General features: G+C 41.3%; 2 protein-coding genes across 2 annotated transcripts; both read left to right on the top strand.

Annotated features, from left to right (window-relative positions):
* Window positions 1-18: 18 nt before the first annotated feature.
* On the top strand, window positions 19-5,040 carry imp4 (IMP U3 small nucleolar ribonucleoprotein 4). Its single transcript, XM_069701461.1, has 9 exons — window positions 19-79; window positions 1,124-1,232; window positions 1,335-1,418; window positions 1,580-1,689; window positions 2,434-2,566; window positions 2,970-3,124; window positions 3,222-3,316; window positions 3,437-3,510; window positions 4,622-5,040. Exons 1-9 carry the CDS (start codon window positions 77-79, stop codon window positions 4,732-4,734), a joined length of 876 nt encoding a protein of 291 aa, XP_069557562.1. The 5' UTR covers window positions 19-76; the 3' UTR covers window positions 4,735-5,040.
* Window positions 5,041-5,581: 541 nt separating this feature from the next.
* araf (A-Raf proto-oncogene, serine/threonine kinase) lies at window positions 5,582-18,123 on the top strand. The gene is made up of 16 exons (XM_069701502.1): window positions 5,582-5,625; window positions 7,523-7,816; window positions 8,412-8,515; window positions 9,279-9,381; window positions 9,477-9,631; window positions 11,209-11,307; window positions 11,834-11,978; window positions 12,086-12,110; window positions 12,194-12,324; window positions 12,416-12,618; window positions 13,312-13,488; window positions 13,963-14,009; window positions 14,263-14,381; window positions 14,580-14,711; window positions 15,113-15,247; window positions 15,996-18,123. The coding sequence occupies exons 2-16, from the start codon at window positions 7,706-7,708 to the stop codon at window positions 16,134-16,136; spliced, it is 1,827 nt and encodes a 608-aa protein (XP_069557603.1). The 5' UTR covers window positions 5,582-5,625; window positions 7,523-7,705; the 3' UTR covers window positions 16,137-18,123.
* Window positions 18,124-19,620: the final 1,497 nt, after the last annotated feature.

Raw genomic sequence — 19,620 nt, 5'->3', positions numbered from 1 at the left:
GGTATTGTTAAAGCGTCATCTTTCGGTGTCCACGTGAGAAGTCTTACCCGGCTTGCTAGTTCGCTAAAGAAACATCATGGTGAGTTAAAAAAAAAAATTAAAAGTACTTTTTAATCAGCATGTAAGTGTTTTAAGAGTTTAGTATGAACGTTACGACGGTGAATTGCTAAGTTTAGTTAGCCACCGAGCTAACGGCGGACTGATCGGGGTCGTTTCGCCCCTCGTGCTGCTGCAGCACATCCTGGATATCAATATTATATGATCAATATTATATGATCAATATTATATGATCAATATTATATTAAGGGTTAAAAACCTTCTTATCGTGCAGCGGACAAACTATGATCTCAGTCGAAAGAGCGTTTGAGGATCGTGCAGATGTTTTCAGATCATTGTCAAGCGTCCTGGTTGGTTTATTTTTTAGTAAAAGAAAAGAAAACGTGACCTGAACAAACACTGAGGATTATTAATAATCTGCTGAATATAAACATGACAGATTGATCAGCAATTGTTGAAGACCGAGAAATCGATTATTGTATTGGCGAGTCATAACTAGATAATTTAAGAAGACTCAGAACTACACGTGTAAATATTTTAATAACGTGATTTATTCTTTATTTATCACCAAACATTTTGTAAAAAATTACTACTTTGAAAAAAACACTTTTTTTTTCTTCCCATTATTGATTAATATGCTGAGATTAATCAATTAGTTGTTTGGTCTTTTAAAAATGTCAGAAAATACTGAGAAAGGGGTGACAAATGTTCAAATGTTTAACTTTGTCCTCACTAACGGTCCACAACCAACAAATATTTAGTTTATCACAAACAAAAGACTAAAAGAAGAAGGAAATCATCACATTTAAGAAGCTGGAAGCAGAGAAATAAAAAAAAAAGAATGAAAACAATCAATTGATTATAAAATAAATAAATAATTCTGTGGTATTAAGTGTTTGATATTTGAAGTAATATATCAGGTGTTTATTACATCTCCCCATAATGTCTTGCGTTGATTTCCACTTTGTAAAATGAACACAAACAGTATAAATGATAGAATACTGTGATTTTGAGATGAAATGCGGTTTTCGTACTAATGTGTTTTGTTTTTTTATTGTTGTCGTAGCTTCGTCGGGAGGTGAGACAGAGGCGGGAGTACCTGTACAGGAAGGCCCAGGAGGACCGGCTCCGGACCATAGAGGACAAGAAACAGAAGATAAAAGGAGCGCTCGATGGTACGGCTTCTTTTGTTCCTTTTAGTTTTTTTGCGTGACATCTCATTAAACCGCTGCTTTAAGGCGTGTTTGCGTTTTCTTTTCTTTTTTTCTTCTCTACAGAAAATGTTCTGCTTCCCACCGAAGTCCGCAAAGACGCTCTGCAGCTCCAGAAACTTCTGGAATATGACGACGAAGGAGCAGAAGGTCGGTGCCGGACACTCCCGCTATCATCATACGTGTGTTGTTGTTTTTTTTGTCGTTCACTCATCAGTTGTTGGTGTGTGTGTGTGTGTGTGTGTGTGTGTGTGTGTGTGTGTGTGTGTGTGTGTGTGTGTGTGTGTGTGTGTGTGTGTGTGTGTGCGCAGGCGTCAGCTCTCACATTGACGACGAGTATAAATGGGCCGGAGTGGAGGATCCTAAGTTGATGGTCACGACGTCCAGAGACCCGAGCTCCAGGCTCAAAATGTTCGCCAAGGTCGGAACCTGTTTTTTCTCCGGGTTGTTTTGAGATCGTCAAAAAAACACGAGCTCGCTCGATGCTTCGCATCGTATCGCTTACAGCTCATTGTTTGATCGCCTCCCGAGCGGAGGGAAGTGAAACTCAATCTGCCGGCAGCTTCTTTTTCCCTCCGATCCCTGTGATGATCCGCAGGGATGGAAAAAAAAACGCCGACGTGGACGTCAACTGTAGTCGGGACTCACGTTAGACATTTATAGCAACGCTTATTTAAGACTTAAGTTTCTTAAAAATAACAACCTATTTTGTCACAGATTGTATTCAAATTGGAGTTTTAATGTTAAACTTTGAATTATAGTGTAACTTAACAATAGAAAAATGTAATTTGTCTACAGGCAACTAAAAATCTATAGTGTCCAGTATTAATAGAAAAATGCTTCTATATTATATTGATCATGTTTTAAACAAAAAAATATTACATATTGCACCTTTTTTTTTTTTTTTTTTTTACAGTGAAAATATATAAATAAATATACAAACTTGCATTTCTCTTTGTAGGAATTTAAAACATATTAATATACATTACAAACAGACTTGAAAGGTCTTTGAAGGATAATAAACAGAAAGTAAGAGGGAAAGAACGGAATAATTAAATAAGGAGGTTACTTACTACTGTCATTTTGCATTATTATTATTATTATTAAATCTTGACGGTGAAGACCATCAGAACGTATTGAGAATTAACGTGTGTCGTCGTTCCAGGAGGTGAAGCTGATGTTTCCCGGTGCTCAACGCATGAACCGAGGAAACCACGAGATCAACGCGCTGGTTCGAGCCAGCAAAGCCAATAACGTCACGGACCTCATCATCGTGCACGAAACACGAGGACAGCCAGGTCGGCTTTTGTGTTTTTCTTTGCTTCAGTCTTTACGTTTTGGACGATGCGTCACCGCTTTCTCACATTTTACTTAAAGCGAAGCTGAAATAATCTCAATAGTAAATAAAAAAAATGTTAAAATGCACATTATATACAAATAAAAATAGGGTAATATTAAATTTAACTCGACTAAACTAAACAACAAGTGCAACGTCTTGATGTAGGATTTTGCCAGAGGTGAGTCATTGTACAAGTCTTACTGGAGTGGGAAAAATTAATGCAGCACAATTCATGGTGTGAATCAGTCGCTTTTATTTATCTCGACTTCTATTGGAAAAAAAAAAACAAGGTCTTTTTTTTTTTTTTTTAAGTGCGACTACGAGGTCGTATTTACGTGTCCGTTTCCTGCGTTGTTCCACAGACGGCCTGGTGGTGTGCCACCTGCCGTTCGGCCCCACGGCGTACTTCACGCTCTACAACGTGGTCATGAGGCACGACGTCCCCGACATCGGCACGATGTCCGAGGCCTTCCCCCACCTCGTCTTTCACAACTTCAGCTCGCGGCTCGGCACCAGGGTGAGCGAGCGAGCGGACCGTGGCGCCGCACGCACGATATTCTCTTTCAGCTGCTCGTTTTGTTGCGTTGCGACTAATTAATTCCCTCCTCGCGCAGGTGTCGAATATCCTCAAGTATCTTTTTCCAGTGCCGAAGGAGGACAGCAGGCGCGTGATCACGTTCGCCAACCAGGAGGACTTCATCTCTTTCAGGTCCGTTTTGAAAAGCTCTTCTTCAGTTTACACCTATATATATATATATATATATATATATATATATTATAGAGGAAACAGTTCGATGTTATATCTTCTTTTTTTCTTTTTTTTTAATAGACATCACACGTACAAGAAAACAGACCACAAGAACGTTGAGCTGACAGAAGTCGGACCAAGGTTTGAAATGAAACGTAAGTATGGACAGATATCGTTAATCCCTGTATTAATAATGAAAAAAACAAAAAACCTCTGGAAGAGATAATACAGCTGCGGGAAACGTTTAAAGGTGCAACGTGTGAGATTTAAGTCCCATCTTGTAGTACCACTTTGTACCTGAAGGGGGAGCGATAGTGAGTAACGTCCAGTTTGCCTTCCGCTTGGCTCAGTTTGGTAGAATTTTCTTGACCTGCCGTTAGTTAGTAGAGTTGTTTGTTTATTTATTTTCATAACTGATGATTATAATTATAGTAAGATTATATGGATCCAGCAATCGATCAACTGATGAAACCATTTCAGAGTTTTTTTTTAGCAAGAACAACCGCTACAGCAAAACTATATATTTGACGCCGTATACGATGTTTTATCGGTAAGGTTTGTGTTGTCATCAGACGCACTAAAGATCCATTTTTAGATTCAGTTTTAAAGTCCGCCTGGTTTGCGAGCCAGATAACGAGCTAATTTGAGCTCGTCGGCAAGTACAGCGAGTCGAAACTGCGTATCGAAGAAACGGCTAACTTGGCAAACATTATTAATGCCTCATGTAACATTTTACAATTTAGTTATGTTCATAAAGCTCTCGCTACGTAGCTGCCGTTAGCATTAACAGCTAATCAATTTAGAAGAAATGTTTTCATTCTTTTCCCCAATTTTTTACTCTTATTTTGCTTTTTGAGTTTCAGCCATCATTGTTAATGTTGGCAAGAAGTTAGAATACTTTTCCGCTCCTCATGTTGGACTGAGAGCAGACTGGATGCTACAGTGACTCACTATCGCCCCTTGAGGTCTGGGTCGGTATTACACAGGATACATAGGACTTCTTTGGCAAAACAGCTATTTCTTGACATCCTGTTTAAAAATTTTTTTTAAATGTTTTAGACAGAAAATCGTTCATATCGCATCTTCAACCATTACGGAAGCACTGTGTGGTTTTAATGTAGAAATAAAATCAAATTTCTCCCTCTCGGGGGATTTTTCCTGTTTTTGTTTTGTTTTTTTCAAATTCCTCTGCTTGTCTTTGAGGGCGTGTAAAGTGTTTACGTTTGTTCTCCTTCTGGGTTTTTTTTTGTTTGTTTTTTTTTTTAGTGTACATGATCAAACTCGGCACGCTGGAGAACGAGAGCACCGCAGACGTCGAATGGCGTCACCACGCGTTTACGCACACGGCGAAGAAGAGGAGGTTCCTCAGTATCGAATAGGACATCAAAATAAAAAACTGGATGGACTACAGTTTGTCTTTATAGTGTTAAATTTATTAAAACAATGACACGTGAGGTTTTGTAAAAGAAGATATTTGATAATCTCATGGGTTTCTGACTTCCCGGACGTCTTTACAGGAAACGGGGACTAAAAACTACATCATATCTGTAATAAGTTACAGGAACGCTCAAATAAATTGAGCTTTTTTTTTTTTTACAACCCAGTTTGTAAGCAAAGACCTAATTCATTCTGTACAGAGTGTAATATAACTGTTATGCTATTTTATAATAAAATTGTACATTGTCTCTGGTGTTTTTTTTATTTGGGTCAATATGTAATAACCATTTTTATTTTTTTATTCCTATGTATCAAATGGATAAAGTCTGTTTTCATATACTTTGTGTTGTATTTGTAACACAAACCAAGGGGGAAAAAAATAAAGTAAAAATAAGTACTTTGACTCAAGCGCTCTACTTGTAATTAATTTATTAAACTAATTATTTTTATAAATGTTTAAATGAGCCGATGTTTCAGCAAAAATTAATAAAGTCAGAGGGACCAAATAAGGACTTTAACTTTTAAGATTTTAACTATATTTTTGCGTGTACTTTTATTTTTTTGCTCGACTTTACTCGTGATGGGAGTATTGTTCATTTACAGTATCCGTACGGTTACTCCAGTAACTCCCGCCCCCTTTTCTTTTCTTTTTTCTTCTTTTTTTTTTTTTTTTTACACGTACAGCCGGGGTGTTGTCCAATCACAGCACGCGGCTACACGAACCGACCAATGAGGACGCGGCATTCACGGACGGTTTTTCCGCTTTCCCACCGAAGTGGTTCTTGACAGATCCGACTTCAGATTGAAGAGAGAATTCAAGATGGCTGCTACAGGTAAAGAGTTTTAACTTTGTTTTATGTCCAAACTGCTCTAAAAACAACAACAACAACAACAACAACAACCACCGCGACGGAAAGAGGAGGAGGGCCGGCGGCGGGGAGCGCAAATTGTGCTGAATCCGTAGCGGGCGAGGCGGGCCGTGCCGTGTTAAACATGTCAAACTGCGGTGTGACGTAAAGCCAACAGAGCTGACGCGGTTGGTGAAGTTAGCCCGATAATCTCCCGTTCGTAGCATCCAGCTAGCGGCTCGAGCTAAGAGGACGCTTTCTGGGGTTTACGAGGGAAAAACAAAAAGCTTTGATCACTTCGGTGGATCACTTCCGACCTAACTACCTTTTTAAAAATGGTCGCCTGGTTTTAGTTGGTTTAAAAAAAAAAAAAAAAAAAAAAGAAAGAAAGCGGCGCTCCGGGGAGGAAACAAGGCCTCCCGGAGAACTCCCCATGTTAAGCGGACGGAGCGGGAGGGGGGAGCTAACGGCGGCTAGCGGCTAAGCAGCCTGTCACATCGCTCGTTGTTTCGGCCCTGCGACGCGACCCGTCCGCGTCAACCTGCTCTGCTCCTTTTAATCTGTACCTTTAGGATCAAATGAAATAAAAAACAGCTGTCTGAGCCGATGGGAGCTGTGGAAACACTCGGTGTGGGAAAAGTTCACCTTTAATGAACCGGCGCGCGTCGATTCAATTCAGTTTTATTCATATTTATATGCATAAAGCGGCCAAATCACAACACATGGTTATTTATTTGTTTTAATGGCGCTTTTAACGCGTTAAAGTCCTTTTTTTTTTTAACTTTTTACAAAATTGTACAGAGAAACCCAACAAATTCACACATAACTCCTCTTTAAGGGAGGAAAACAACAACAACAACAACAACTCCCATTTAACAGGAAGATGAAACAGTCCAAACAGAACCGGGCTCAGAAGTGGGCGGAGCCAATCTGCTTAGACCGGTTTGGGGGGAGGAGTGAGAGGGGAGAGCAGAGAGCGAAAAGGACAGCATAGAGATCCAAAACATGTGGTTGGTGGGGGGGGGGGGGGGCTGTATGGAGAGGCAACAAGACAATAAGCAAAAACTGCCACGTTGATTTTTTTTTTTTTTTTTTTGTCTGCGTTGACATTGAGGACGAACCTCTTCACGATTCGTTGGGATTTATTTGATGTATTCGGCGGGAATGTGTTTAGCAAACAAACACTCTTAGAGTGAGGAATTTGAAGTGTCTGGTGTACTTGTAAGTTCATTTTATCTGTTTCTTGTGCATCTCATTGGTTTTCTATATTTTTTAAATGTTCCTTTATATCGGTTTTTATGCAAAACACTGCATCTAATTTGAGCTGCATGTCTTGTATGAAAGGTGCTATAAAAATAAAGTTGATTATTATTATTATCTCTGCTTGGCTCTTCTGCATTTATATGTAGGGGTGGAAGAGGTATTAAAGTCCTTTACTTCAGTAAAAGTAGAAATACCTCACTGTAAAACTACTCCACTGCAGGGTTTTTCAGGTTTTTTTCATATTTATTGGACTATTATCATTTCAATATCAATTTAAAATACACTGACCTGAGAAAGTTCAGCTTATTCACTTTAATTATTGAATATAAATGGTAAAACTATGATTTAGGGGTCGACAAAGTATTCAGGTCCTTTAGTAAAAGTACTGATATCACACTGTAAAAATATATATTATTTTAAATATACAAGTCCTGCATTCAAAACTTAATTGAAAGTATGTAAGTTTTAGCAGCAAAATGTACGTTAAGTGTCCAAAGTATCAATATTACTGCTGCATTATTGTCTACGTTGTATTTTACTGCTGTTTGTTGTTTATTTATTTATTTACACACAAGATTCAACATGTGTCTAAACTGGAGGACGTTTGTGTCGTTTGCAGGTTCGGAGTAAAACAAACCAAAAAAAAGGGTCTAAACTCTGGATGGACCCCCCCGCTGTGCACGAAGCTCTCCTGAGGTCGCGGTGTCTTTAAGTGCTGTGTCCCCCTCCCCTCCCCACCCCACCCCCAACCCCCCCACCCCACACACACGCACACACCAGCTTCCTGTCTTCGTCTCTCATCATGTCCTCCACCTCCTCCTCCTACTCCTCCTCGGGGGAGACCAGTCCGGAGGACGTACCCCGAGGTGGGGGCACCATCCGAGTCTACCTCCCCAACAAACAGAGGACGGTGGTGAGTTCTCTTCTTCTTCTTCCTCGTCTTCTTCTTCACCTCGAAGACACAGCTGGGGAGGTATACGGATATTATGTCCGATATCATCAAATGAGAAAAAGGTGATTAAAATCAGCAGCGTGGGATTATTTTAGATATTTAAAAAGGGGGAGGACGGATATCCAAAATGTGGAAACCAAACATGTTCCCCCATCTTTGAGAACACCGTCCCTCCCCACAGATCAAATACGTGTCCCGATTATAACGTTAATTCCTAATAAATAAAAAAACAAAAAGGTGTTAATATTTAAACATCGATTATAAATTGTGTCATTAAAGTAGTTTTCGACGTCCCAGCTGCATCTTTCAAGACAGACGAGCGAGCGAGTTTTAATTATTACAAACCAAACAATCGGCGACGTCACGGTGGCTCGACCGACACCCGGAAGAGGTTTTTGCTGAATCGTCGCATTATCGTCTAGAAGTCTGAAGTCCCGACGGAAAGTTTCGCCGTCGCGACGCGGACGATCTGTCGTGTCAGCGTGAACTAAAATGTGCCGAGTCATTACAATAGTTTGAGCTCAAATACGTTTTGTTTTGTTTTTCCTGTCGTCAGGTGAACGTCCGCCAGGGACAGACGGTCCACGAGAGTCTGGACAAAGCGCTGAAAGTGAGAGGACTGAGCCAAGACTGCTGCGCCGTGTTTCGCCTCCTCGAAGGGTGTGTAGACCGAAACACACACAAAGGATGCTGTTTATCATTCAGCACCGAGTTTAAAAAAGAAATGATTTCACTGAATCGTAAATGAAACACGTTAATTTTCCAAACATAGTTTAATTTGATCATATTAACGTTTTTTATTTCTTTCCTTATTTATTTGCACTCTCACGCCTTCCGTCGTCCTTTTAAAGTTACTTCAACATACTTTTATTGCTCTTATCTATTCTACGTAATCTTTTATCCGAGCTCCTATTTAACTCTGACTTATGATTCTTATTTACTTTTTATTTTAATTATTATTATTTATCTTTTTAATGAGTTTTATTGTCCTCATTTTTCATTCTTGTATTTTTTGTTTCTAGTTCTTATTTCACTCTAATTGTTATTTTAGCTTCCAATCTATCTTCTACATTTCTATTATCTCTGTCTTAAATCGTCTTTTCTTTTTCTCCTCTCACTTTGTTTAGAATTTTTTTCCTTTAATAGTTCTTAAAATTTATTGAGTTTTTCTGGTCTCTCTCATTATCGGCCTGTCAATCATCCGTCAATTACTTTGAGCTAGCTATAATAAAAAGAGGTTGATTGATGAGTTTGTAGCTGATACAGTCTGATGAACAAGTCCCCTTTTTATTCATATTATTTGAAGTAATATTAAGTTTAAAAAAAAAAAAAATTATTGTGGAAAAACACTATAAAAGTGTAAATAGCCTCGTTTTTTTTTTTTTTTTAATAAAATCTATGTTTGTTGTCTCTTCCTCTGCAGCCGTAAGAGACTGACAGACTGGGACACCGACATCACTCCTCTGGTCGGAGAGGAGCTTCTGGTCGAGGTCCTGGATGATATTCCTCTCACCATGCACAATTTTGTAAGTAGCCGTGCAAACTGCCGTACCTTTTTAAAAACAAAAAGTATGAAAAAAAACCATCTACGTGAACGTGTTTGTGTTTTTTGTCCGCGCAGGTACGGAAAACGTTCTTCAAGCTGGCGTACTGCGATTTCTGCCACAAGTTTCTCTTCAACGGCTTCAGATGTCAGACGTGCGGCTACAAGTTTCACCAGCACTGCAGTAGCAAAGTCCCGACCGTGTGCGTGGACATGGACACCGTGAGCAAACGGTGAGTCGGCAAAAAAACGCCTTCACTTCAGTTCAGAGATGCTTTTTATCTTCTTTTCTTTCTTTTTTTTTGAAAAAAAAAAAAAGACATTTTTCTTCAGTTTTACACACAAAACTAAATTCCATTAATAGGTTTTTTTTTTTTTTTTTTCCAATTAAATCCATCACAAAGTGCCTTGAAGACATATTTTGGTTTGAGCATCATCTGCATTTTTTTTTACTTTTTTAAAGCAGCACCAGTTGTTTTTCTTTACGGCAGGTTTTCCAGCATCTCGATGAACTTTTTCTACAGTTCTCGTGTAGATTCAGTCGCTCTCGGCGTCTTTCTGACTCAGACGTGACGCTGAGATCGGGATTCAGACCATCTGGTTACGAGACTCCTCGTTCCCTCTCGTGGCTGAAGATAATTCTCTATGACTCGGAGTGACGGATGAATTTGGGAGCGATCGGACGCCTCTCTGATGCTTTTTGCGTGATGGACACATAATGCAGTTTATTGTCATTATGAAAAAAAATACAATGAAATCGAGTTGGCAACTCATCAGTTCAACAGCAATGAACAAGGTGAAAGATTTATAATATAAAAAAACATCACCATGGCATGAACAATAAACATATAAATAAGTGTAATAAATATATCAAATGAATCGTCTTGCGAATATAAACATCGGAAACGTTTCGGCAGCGTTTTGTATTCGCTTAAAATAAAACAAACTGCACTTGTTGTGGTCGACAGAAAAAAGACTCGTGATAAAGTCTGGTTTTCTCTGTTGTTTTGAGGTTCTGGTTGTTGTTTCTGAGGTGAAGAGTCACGTTCACACTGAAGATCAGGAGTGTTTAAACCCGACATTAGCTTCCAATATTGATCCAACACTATTTAATATGCCAGAAAAAGATTTACCCTGCGGTCGGAGTCGCATACTATTTCTTTTTACTGTTAGTACGTACTGCAGCTACCCCTTAAAAAGTACATACTGCTGCATGTAGTATGTGTACAACGGGGACAAACTACTTCATCGTAAAAATACTTTGTCGTATCCGTAGCGCCACGTTTTGTCGTTTTAAAAAAAAGAAAAAAGGATGTGATTGGAACGCTTCCTTTTTAATGCTTCTTATTCTCCGTCTTCCTTTTGTGGGCGGAGCTTCAGCGCCGCCTCCGTCGATGTGACGTCTCTTCCGCTGCGCAAAGGATTGTGGATCAAGAACAGCCGGAGTAGCACGCTGGCCTGCAGCACTGCAGAATACGACCGGATGTAGTAGGAACATCCTGGTACTTTTGGAATCCTACGTTTAACATACTACTGGGACGTACTAGATCTTTTTTTCTTTCTTTTTTTTTGGCGTATTAAATAGTACGTTAGTATGGATGTTGGAAACACAAGGTTAGTATGTCCCCAATCTGACCCACAATCCCCTGCAGTGGAAAATGCGTCGACTCGACTGAGCTGCCGAAACAGTTGGTGACTTTCTGGTTTCGGTTATCGAGTCGGGTTTCGGAGACTCGTCACCTCGGAAGTCTCCGTGATCACGTCTCATCCTCTTTTTTTTTTTTTTGTTGTTTTCCCTTCCTCTGTCCAGCTGTGATCCAAGTCCCTGCACGGATGAATACCCGCGGATACTATTGCCGGAAAGTTCCCCATCGCAGAGCAACCTAGCCTTAACCCCCGAGCCTGCTGGGTAAGCGGACAACGTCGACACAGCTACCTCCAGGTTTAAAAAAAAAAAAAAAAAAAATCTAAAATAGGGACAGCAGAGCCTCACTCAGTCTGATATTTATATGATAATCATCATAATAATAATAAACTTTAATTGTATAGCACAAAGAAATGCAGCTCGAAGTGCTTTACAGCAAGAAAATGACATGGTGTTTCACAAAAACAGACATAAAGGTCAAAATATAAAAAAGAAATGAGACGCATGAGAAACAGATAAAATGCATAAAAATAGATCAAATACATAAAATTAAATACAAATAGAGTTAAAAAGTAAAATTATCAATATGCATTTTAAAGGCGCGGTAGTTCAAAGTGCAAGAGAGCTTCAAGAGTAACTAGTTAAAGGCAAAAGTAAGGAGATATGTTTTTATCTTTCTATTAAAAGTATGAACTGATCTCCACAAAAAGCTGAATCCCCCAATTTTTTTTTCTTTCGGCCGTTGGCTGATTCGATAGATTTGATAATATATTCACTTCCTCGTCCTCAGAATGGACCTCCTGTCCCCGACCTCCACCTTCAACTTCCCCCGGACCGGCGGCGACGGGCAGTCTCTCCAGCGGCACCGCTCCACCTCCACCCCCAACGTTCACATGGTCAGCACGGTCGGCCCGGCCAGCGCCAGCATCATCGAGGTCGGTGCCCCGGCCGCTCCGTCGGGTCGCTCTTATTGTGAAAGGATCGAGCTGTACGGAAGAAGTTATAACTAAAAAAAAAAAAATGTCTCTTCTTTTCTTTTCAGGAAGCACTAAAGTTCAACACAATGGGTACGTTTTGTTCAGTCCGTCCAGTTTTTTTTGATGGGTTTGTTTTTTTTGGTTTCCACGTTTTGACTCGCGTCTTCCCGCAGGTCCCGAGCCCTCACCGAAGCCCTCCACCAGCCCGCCCTCCTCCCTCGGCTCCCCGGGACGGAGGCCGCCCAAGTCCCCCTCAGAGCACAAGGAGCGCAAGCCCTCCTCGTCCGACGACAAAAAGAAAGTGGTAGGTCGTCATCGGATCGCCTCGTCCGTCGGTCTGTGTTTTGTTTTGTTTTGTCTAGTCCAACGTTCAAATCCGTGTTTTGTGGTTTCAGCACCGAGGAGGCTACAGGGACTCCAGCTACTACTGGGAGGTCCACTCTCGAGAGGTCACCATCCAGAAGAGGATAGGCGCCGGCTCCTTCGGGACCGTCTTCAAGGGCAAGTGGCACGGAGACGTGGCCATCAAGATCCTGAAAGTGAAGGAGCCGACGCCCGAGCAGCTGCAGGCCTTCAAGAACGAAATGCAGGTCCTACGGTGAGGAGGCGAACTCACACTCTTCATCGGGAGTTCAAGGGGACGTTTATTACAAACGAATAGTTGAGACCCAGCTCATGAAACTTGGCGTCAGTACTGGCGAAACATTTACGTGTTATAGTGCTTTTGCGCGTGGGCGCGGCCTAATGGCTCGCTAAACACCCCCCCCTCCTCTCCCTGAACATGTCATACAAAATAGAAAAAAAATTAATTTAATATAAAATGCAATATAATGTTGTTTTTACTTGTTATAGGTCTAAATGTGGCGAAATTGGGTTTCTTTGGGTCCTTTTTTTTTTTTTTTCACCCGTACCTTAGTTCACTCCTAGTTTAAAAATCGTAAAAATACACGAGTCCATCGATATCTTTTTTTTTCCAGCAGATCTCTTACAACAAGGTCGAGCTAGCTGAGCAGTTTAACGTTTCTACGTGCTGTATTTATTTCAATTTGAGAAACCATCTGTAGAAAGCAATAAAAACGGGTCTAGAAATCGTCGTCTCCGTCGCTGGGGTTGTTGCTAAGGGTCGGCCCTACTTCCTGGAGTGGTAAACATACATTACATACGACTCTACCGACGCGACGGGTTGTTTTCCAGCTCTTCGGGCTTGTGTTGCCACGGAAACGGCAAAGCTGCAGTTTTCGCGTCGATCCTCAAGCCCCGGTTAACTCTTGACTCCGCCCCTCCTCCGCAGGAAGACCCGCCACGTCAACATCCTGCTGTTCATGGGCTACATGACGAAGCCCAACTTCGCCATCATCACGCAGTGGTGCGAGGGCAGCAGCCTGTACCGCCACCTGCACGTCACGGAAACCAAGTTCGACACCATGCGGCGCATTGATGTGGCCAGACAGACGGCGCAGGGCATGGAGTAAGACACACACACACACACACACACACACACACACACACACACACACACACACACACACACACACACACACACACACACACACCACGCACTCACTGAGTGAGTTTCCACTGTCAAAATATAAGCCCACTCGAAGTTTATTGGCATTTAACGTTGAAAAAAATAATTATTTTTTTGTCCTTCCGGCTTCATAAAACAAAAACAGATCTGACATAAAGGAACGATTTTATTATACGAAGCCTTTAAATAAAACAAAAACAACTTGGAAATCGTGATAAAAATATAACACTTTTTATATATATATATATATATATACGGTAACGATTTTTATCGATCATGCAAAATGATCACAGTCAGATCAAATAATTGCTTTTAGGAGATTCTCTCACTTGATTTATATACGCATGATTATGAACTCGTAAGATGCTGTTGGATCACGTATGTCATCTCTAATTTCTTTTTTTTTTCTTTCAGTTATCTTCATGCGAAGAACATAATCCATCGAGATCTGAAGTCAAACAGTATCCTTTCCTTGTCTGCGCTAGTTTTTTTTTTTTTTTTTTTACCTGCCAGTTAAAACCTGTGTTTGTGAGACAGAAGGGTTTTTTTGCGATTATTGCGATCAAAATTTTTTTATTTTTCTCGGGGGATTTTCTCAAAAATTGCATCGTAAAATTTGCTGTTTTAATTAAGTGATTTTTTTTTTTTTTTTCTTCTGAAATCGTACTGCAGCTATTTGTCGTCACGTTTTATTTCCTGAGCTCTGCTCGTCAGATATTTTCCTCCACGAGGGCTGGACGGTGAAGATCGGCGACTTCGGCTTGGCCACGGTGAAGTCTCGGTGGAGCGGCTCGCAGCAGGTGGAGCAGCCCAGCGGCTCCATTCTCTGGATGGTAAAGACTCTCTTCTATATTATTTCATTCAGGATTTATTTGTTTACTACAGACTTTAAACAAATAGTTGCACCAACAATAATGTCCCAAAACAAGTCTTCCCATGATTACTTCTGCTACGTTTTTAAGACGTTAAAAAAAAAATCCTAATAAACGGTTAATTAATTGTAACTACTGATCTTTAATTCCCGTTTCGAGGCTCCCGAGGTGATCCGAATGCAGGACAGCAACCCGTACACCTTCCAGTCCGACGTGTACGGCTACGGAGTCGTGCTGTTCGAGCTGATGTCGGGAACGCTGCCTTACTCCAATATCAACAACAGAGACCAGGTCCTGACGACAACAACAACACCATCACCTCTCTGTTTACACAACATCCGACTCACTCTGAAACAGCTGATCAGTCTGTCTGAAAAATTATGTTGACTGTGCTTCACTTTCCAAACACGTTAACAATATCATTTTTGACCCAAAAAAAAAAAAAAAAATAGCCAGATAAGCTCTGTCACATTTTTATTATTTTTCTTTATTATGTTTATTTTCTTAAACCATTAATCAGACCAAATGACAAGTTAACAAGTGTGTTTCTCACTTTTGTTCCCACGTTTCTGTTCATTATTTGCAATTTTCACGTCTCATCTGTCCCTTTTTTAAAAAAATTTGTATTAAGCTCGGTCAGATTTGTTTTTTTGTAATCAACCGTCTCCTCCGTTTGCTTTTCCTTCCTTTAGATAATCTTCATGGTTGGACGCGGTTACTTGTCTCCAGACCTCAGCAAGCTGTATAGTACCTCACCCAAGTCGATGAAGAGACTCATCATCGACTGCCTGAAGTTCAAACGTGACGAGAGGCCCCTGTTCCCACAGGTCAGTGCTGTAGACTCCCACCGAACACAAACATATCCCATAATATTCTCCTAACTCCTAACTAGGTCCAAAAAAAACCAAAACATAATCATGTAAGAAGCCTTGGAACCACTTTTCTTCTACAGTCCTTTTTATTTAAGATTTAAAATAACTGGAGGCGACGAAAGTTTAGAAATCTTCAAATCGTAACACATGTTGGCTTTGACTTCATTTTTCTTAATCAAGCATCTTAAAAACACGAATGAAAATAGTAAACGTTGTCTGTGACGTCCAAAAGCGCTGCTGTGTTCCAGATGTTGTACTTGTGTACTAACTCAAACATGCAGTGAACCACAAGTACCAGGATGATGCACTCAACAACAACAACAAAACAGAAATGTAAAAACGCTGGACACTCTGTCTACGTAAGAAGAAAAAGGGGGGCGGGGCCACAGACGTAGAGGATTTTCAAATGAAGACACTGACGTGTTTCTTTTTCCCACTAACTGCTGCTGCAACGGAAGAACCAGCGTGTTTACTGACTGTTCAACAGATGAAATTGATTTCTGGGTAAAAAAAAAATAGTTAAAGCTGGAGATATTTGGTGGTGATGTGTTGTCACGGTGAGGTCATTTCCTGTCGGCGCGTGGGGGGGGGGGGGGTGTTAAAACCACACTATGGGAAGTGTGTCATCTTCACCACTGAATAAATACCGAACTACGTTCCTGATTGTTGGAGTTTTCCTGACGTGTGCTCGTTCCCTCGTCAGATCCTGGTCGCCATCGAGCAGGTTCAAGACCTGCTGCCAAAAATCGAGCGGAGTCGCTCCGAGCCGTCGCTCCACCGGGCCGTCCACGCCGAGGACCTGAACCCCCTCCTGTTCCACACCACCAGGCTGATGCCCCTCTGAGCTCCACCCCCTCCCCCTGCTGCAGCGGCCCCCGGGGGGGCCATGGAGGCACTCCAGCACCCTGTCCACAAAAAAGAAAAAAACCTGCAGCATTCCCAAGCCTCCGAGAGGCCACACACAGCTGACACCCCACCCGCCCCCCATCACCCTCAACCCCCTGCAGAGCCCTGAAGCTTGCAGCACTCACCAGCAAAAAAAACAACAACCTGATCTCCTTCTTTTTCTTTTTTTTTTTAATTATTCCTTCATTCAGTCTTGAGATTTAAGTCGACGCCCCGACCTGCTGCTGCTGCGAGGTACGCTGTTGTTTGAGAAGGAAAACGCTTCGTACGCACAAAACGATGTCGCTCCCGCGTTCAGTAGTAAAATAAGCCTTTACCTTCGATCACAGCCACAGATTCAAAAAAATAAAATCAGTTCAACAGCCATAAAGCTGCTGGTACAGGTCACCTGATCAGCTCACATACTTTAGGGTATCGCCCGTCATGCCCCCCCTGACCCTCCCCTTTCGAAGTAATGCAACATAAGTGGGATCGCAGATAGAAAGCCGGTGATTTTAAAGCAAACTGAGTGCCTGGTTTTTTTGGGGCATTTTATTGTATGTACTTTTTTTTTTTTGTCTTAACGGGAAGCTTCAGTACAAATATTTCCACACCGCGATGACACACCATCATGAGGAGGCAGAAACCCGTCAGAGGTCCAAGAGCTACTAGAGACTCTGTTTCTGCTAAATTGTTCATTAAAACACCGTATTTCGCAATTTACAAAACAATTTATTTTTTTTGGGCTACGTGTTTTGTCTAAATTGGACTGCAGTAATTTAAAAAAGTCTAAAAGTAAATATTTAAAGTTATCAGTACCGGTAGCAACATTTTTTTTTTTTTTTTTTTACGATAAACAGCCCGATTGAAAAGTAACGAGACCGGCTCAAAATCTCGTATACAGCTGGACTTCAGTATGAAACACTGGAGCGCTTTTATTTTGAAATGAGGGCTTTAAATTTGAAAAGGATACAGGAAGAATTTGGTCTTTGTTTTTTTAAACTACCTTTTCTTTTGCAAAGTAAAATAACACTTAAACGTCATCGAGTCGGCACTCGGTTATCTTTCAAATCACCAAATTCATCCGGGGGACCGAGTTTCCATCGACGGTGCAGTGAACTTATAAAAAGTTTATAAAAAAAAATTTAAAAGTGTGGAAGTTGATCCGCTGACTCGGCAGAAACTGGCTCTAGATGCGAATCTAAAACATCAGTCGAGTAGAAAACTTTGTGTGAAATCAGCTTATCCTCTTTTTAGTCTTAAATAACTGGTTTAAAAAAAAAAAAATGCCCCCGTCATGTCACGTAACCACTCAGCGATTTCTTTTAACTTGTTTTTAAGTTTAACTTTTTTTTCTTTGATGTTCGAGCAGAAAAAAAACAACTTGAAAAACATCCGTCGGGGCGTCGCAGGATACCGAACACCCGGTGGAATATTAAACCGTTGGTGGGACGGTAGATATCAGGAGGCTCGGCAGATTCTCTTAAACAAATAGGTTGTTGTTGAAGAAGCGGCGCGTAGTTTATCGGGCTAGCTCCAACACACGCAGTGGTTGACTCCTTACAGCTCTCACGGCGTCAAGTTCAATAGAACTCTCAAAGGAACGTGGAACTCTTTGTCGAAGGCGGTTTTTTATTTTTATTTTTTTTATTTTATTCCGATTCCTTCGCTAGTTTTACCTGATCTCATCTGACGTCTTTACTTCATGTTGTTTTCATAAATATTTTCTATCCCGGCGAGGAATCGACTGCTGACTTCAGATGTGGACAAATTTGTTGGTAGAAGAAAAAGAAGGAAAAAAAAAACACGAGTTCCTCAGAAAAACGGACTAATTTGTTTCCATCTGGATTTTTTTTTTTTTACCTTTTTTTTTTTTTTTAATATAAAACCGACTTTTGATTTTGGATTCAACGGAATATTTTAAATAATAAAACAAAAGAAAATGGCTTGGACGTAATTGATTGGACCATTAAACCTCCTCTTTTCTCGGCTCCAGACCGCCCACTCGGCTCTTTCCATTGATGTTAGGTTGGATTCGGGTCAGGACGGTGTTTTTGGTTCCGACTCGTTCTGGGTGATTTCCGCGGTGTTTTTTGGGGACATTGTCCCGTTGGAGGGACCTGAAGACGCTTCGTAACACCGGGCAGCTCGTTTCACCCCAGAAAGCCTCGGATAGTCTTTGGACTTCATCCAGCTGGATGTGTGATATACTTTTAATTGAATCACTTTTCAGGAGGATTTTGTTTTAATGGTGAGTTGGTTTTTTTTTTGTTGTTTGTTTGTTTTTTTAGCCTCCCGGTGGATTATTTTTCACTCGTACGTGGTTCTCACACTTTTACGTTTAAACGACTACTGTAGCTGCTCGGACACAGCGTGAACACTTTGAGTCGAGCTCGACGTCGCCGCCGCCGCTCTTCGTTACGCGCGTAAAAAAAACAACAACAAAGCGATTGGGTGAAGACAGAAAAAGGAGGCGGGGCCTATTTTAATCTGGCCGATCTCTGGATGAAGCGGTCGCGTTTGTTGGACTGAAATATCGTCTGTTGAAAAGTGAGAATCGTAGAGTTCTTCCGTCGCTAACTCTTACCGCCTCGCGTTTACCACACCCCCCCCCCCTCCTCCTTCCTCCCCTCCCCCAACGTAAGACTTCACCGGCAAACGTGGCGGGAAAAAAACGGTTCAAACTTCAGCTGCCTTACGCAACGAAAGCTCTCTCCGGTGAAGATGGTGGATTTCGTTGTCTCGGTCTTCAGGATTCAGCAGAAGTTGTTGTTTCTTGGGGACGAAGCACCTTATCCTGTTGGAAAAGCACAAAACTGGTGTTTCCTCCACCGCCGACGTTCGGTGAACCCCGGTTGGGTTCAATCGTGGCGGTTTCACTACAAAAGGGACGTGTTTGAAAGTCCCGGTCAGATTTTTTTTTTTTTTTTTTTAGAAAGAAGTGTTTGTGAAGATGTTTCTGTTGCTTCCTTCAGTCACGATATGGACGAGCGCAGCCGTCGGTATGAATTTCAGTCGGTTTAGATTCGCGTCCGACGGTCAGACAGAACTCTTTTCACGCCAGCCGTCTCCACGGGGGGAAAAAAAAAGTCAACAAGAGGAAATCTGGCGTTCGTTTTTTTGTTTTTTTTTTTTTTTTATAGTTTCTGTGCTTCACCGACAGTTTGATGCACTTTCAGGATTAGTTGTCTTAAAACAGAACTGAGAAAATCAATCTCATCACAAAAGGGTTCATTAAGTAGTTAAAGCGTGAAGTGTCTTCGCCTACGAATGTGTCCCGTCTTACTTTCGATGTCTCGAGTGTCGGTGAGGTGAAAGGTCGGCGGTCGGACCTTTAAGTCAGCGAGCGTCTTCCCTTCGAAGTGTCCCGCCTTCGTTTTTATTCGGAGGTCGGTCAGGCGGCGCCCTCTGCTGGACCACAACACCAACTACTCCAAAAACAC

The sequence above is a fragment of the Brachyistius frenatus genome, unplaced genomic scaffold, assembly GCF_029030835.1.
Source record: "Brachyistius frenatus isolate BFR_SWC_R1_liver_20210118 unplaced genomic scaffold, ASM2903083v1 Contig_37, whole genome shotgun sequence".
Taxonomy (NCBI): Eukaryota; Metazoa; Chordata; class Actinopteri; family Embiotocidae; genus Brachyistius; species Brachyistius frenatus.
The sequence above is the reverse complement of the archived record's forward strand: the minus strand, read 5'-3'. Positions and strand labels throughout refer to the sequence as shown.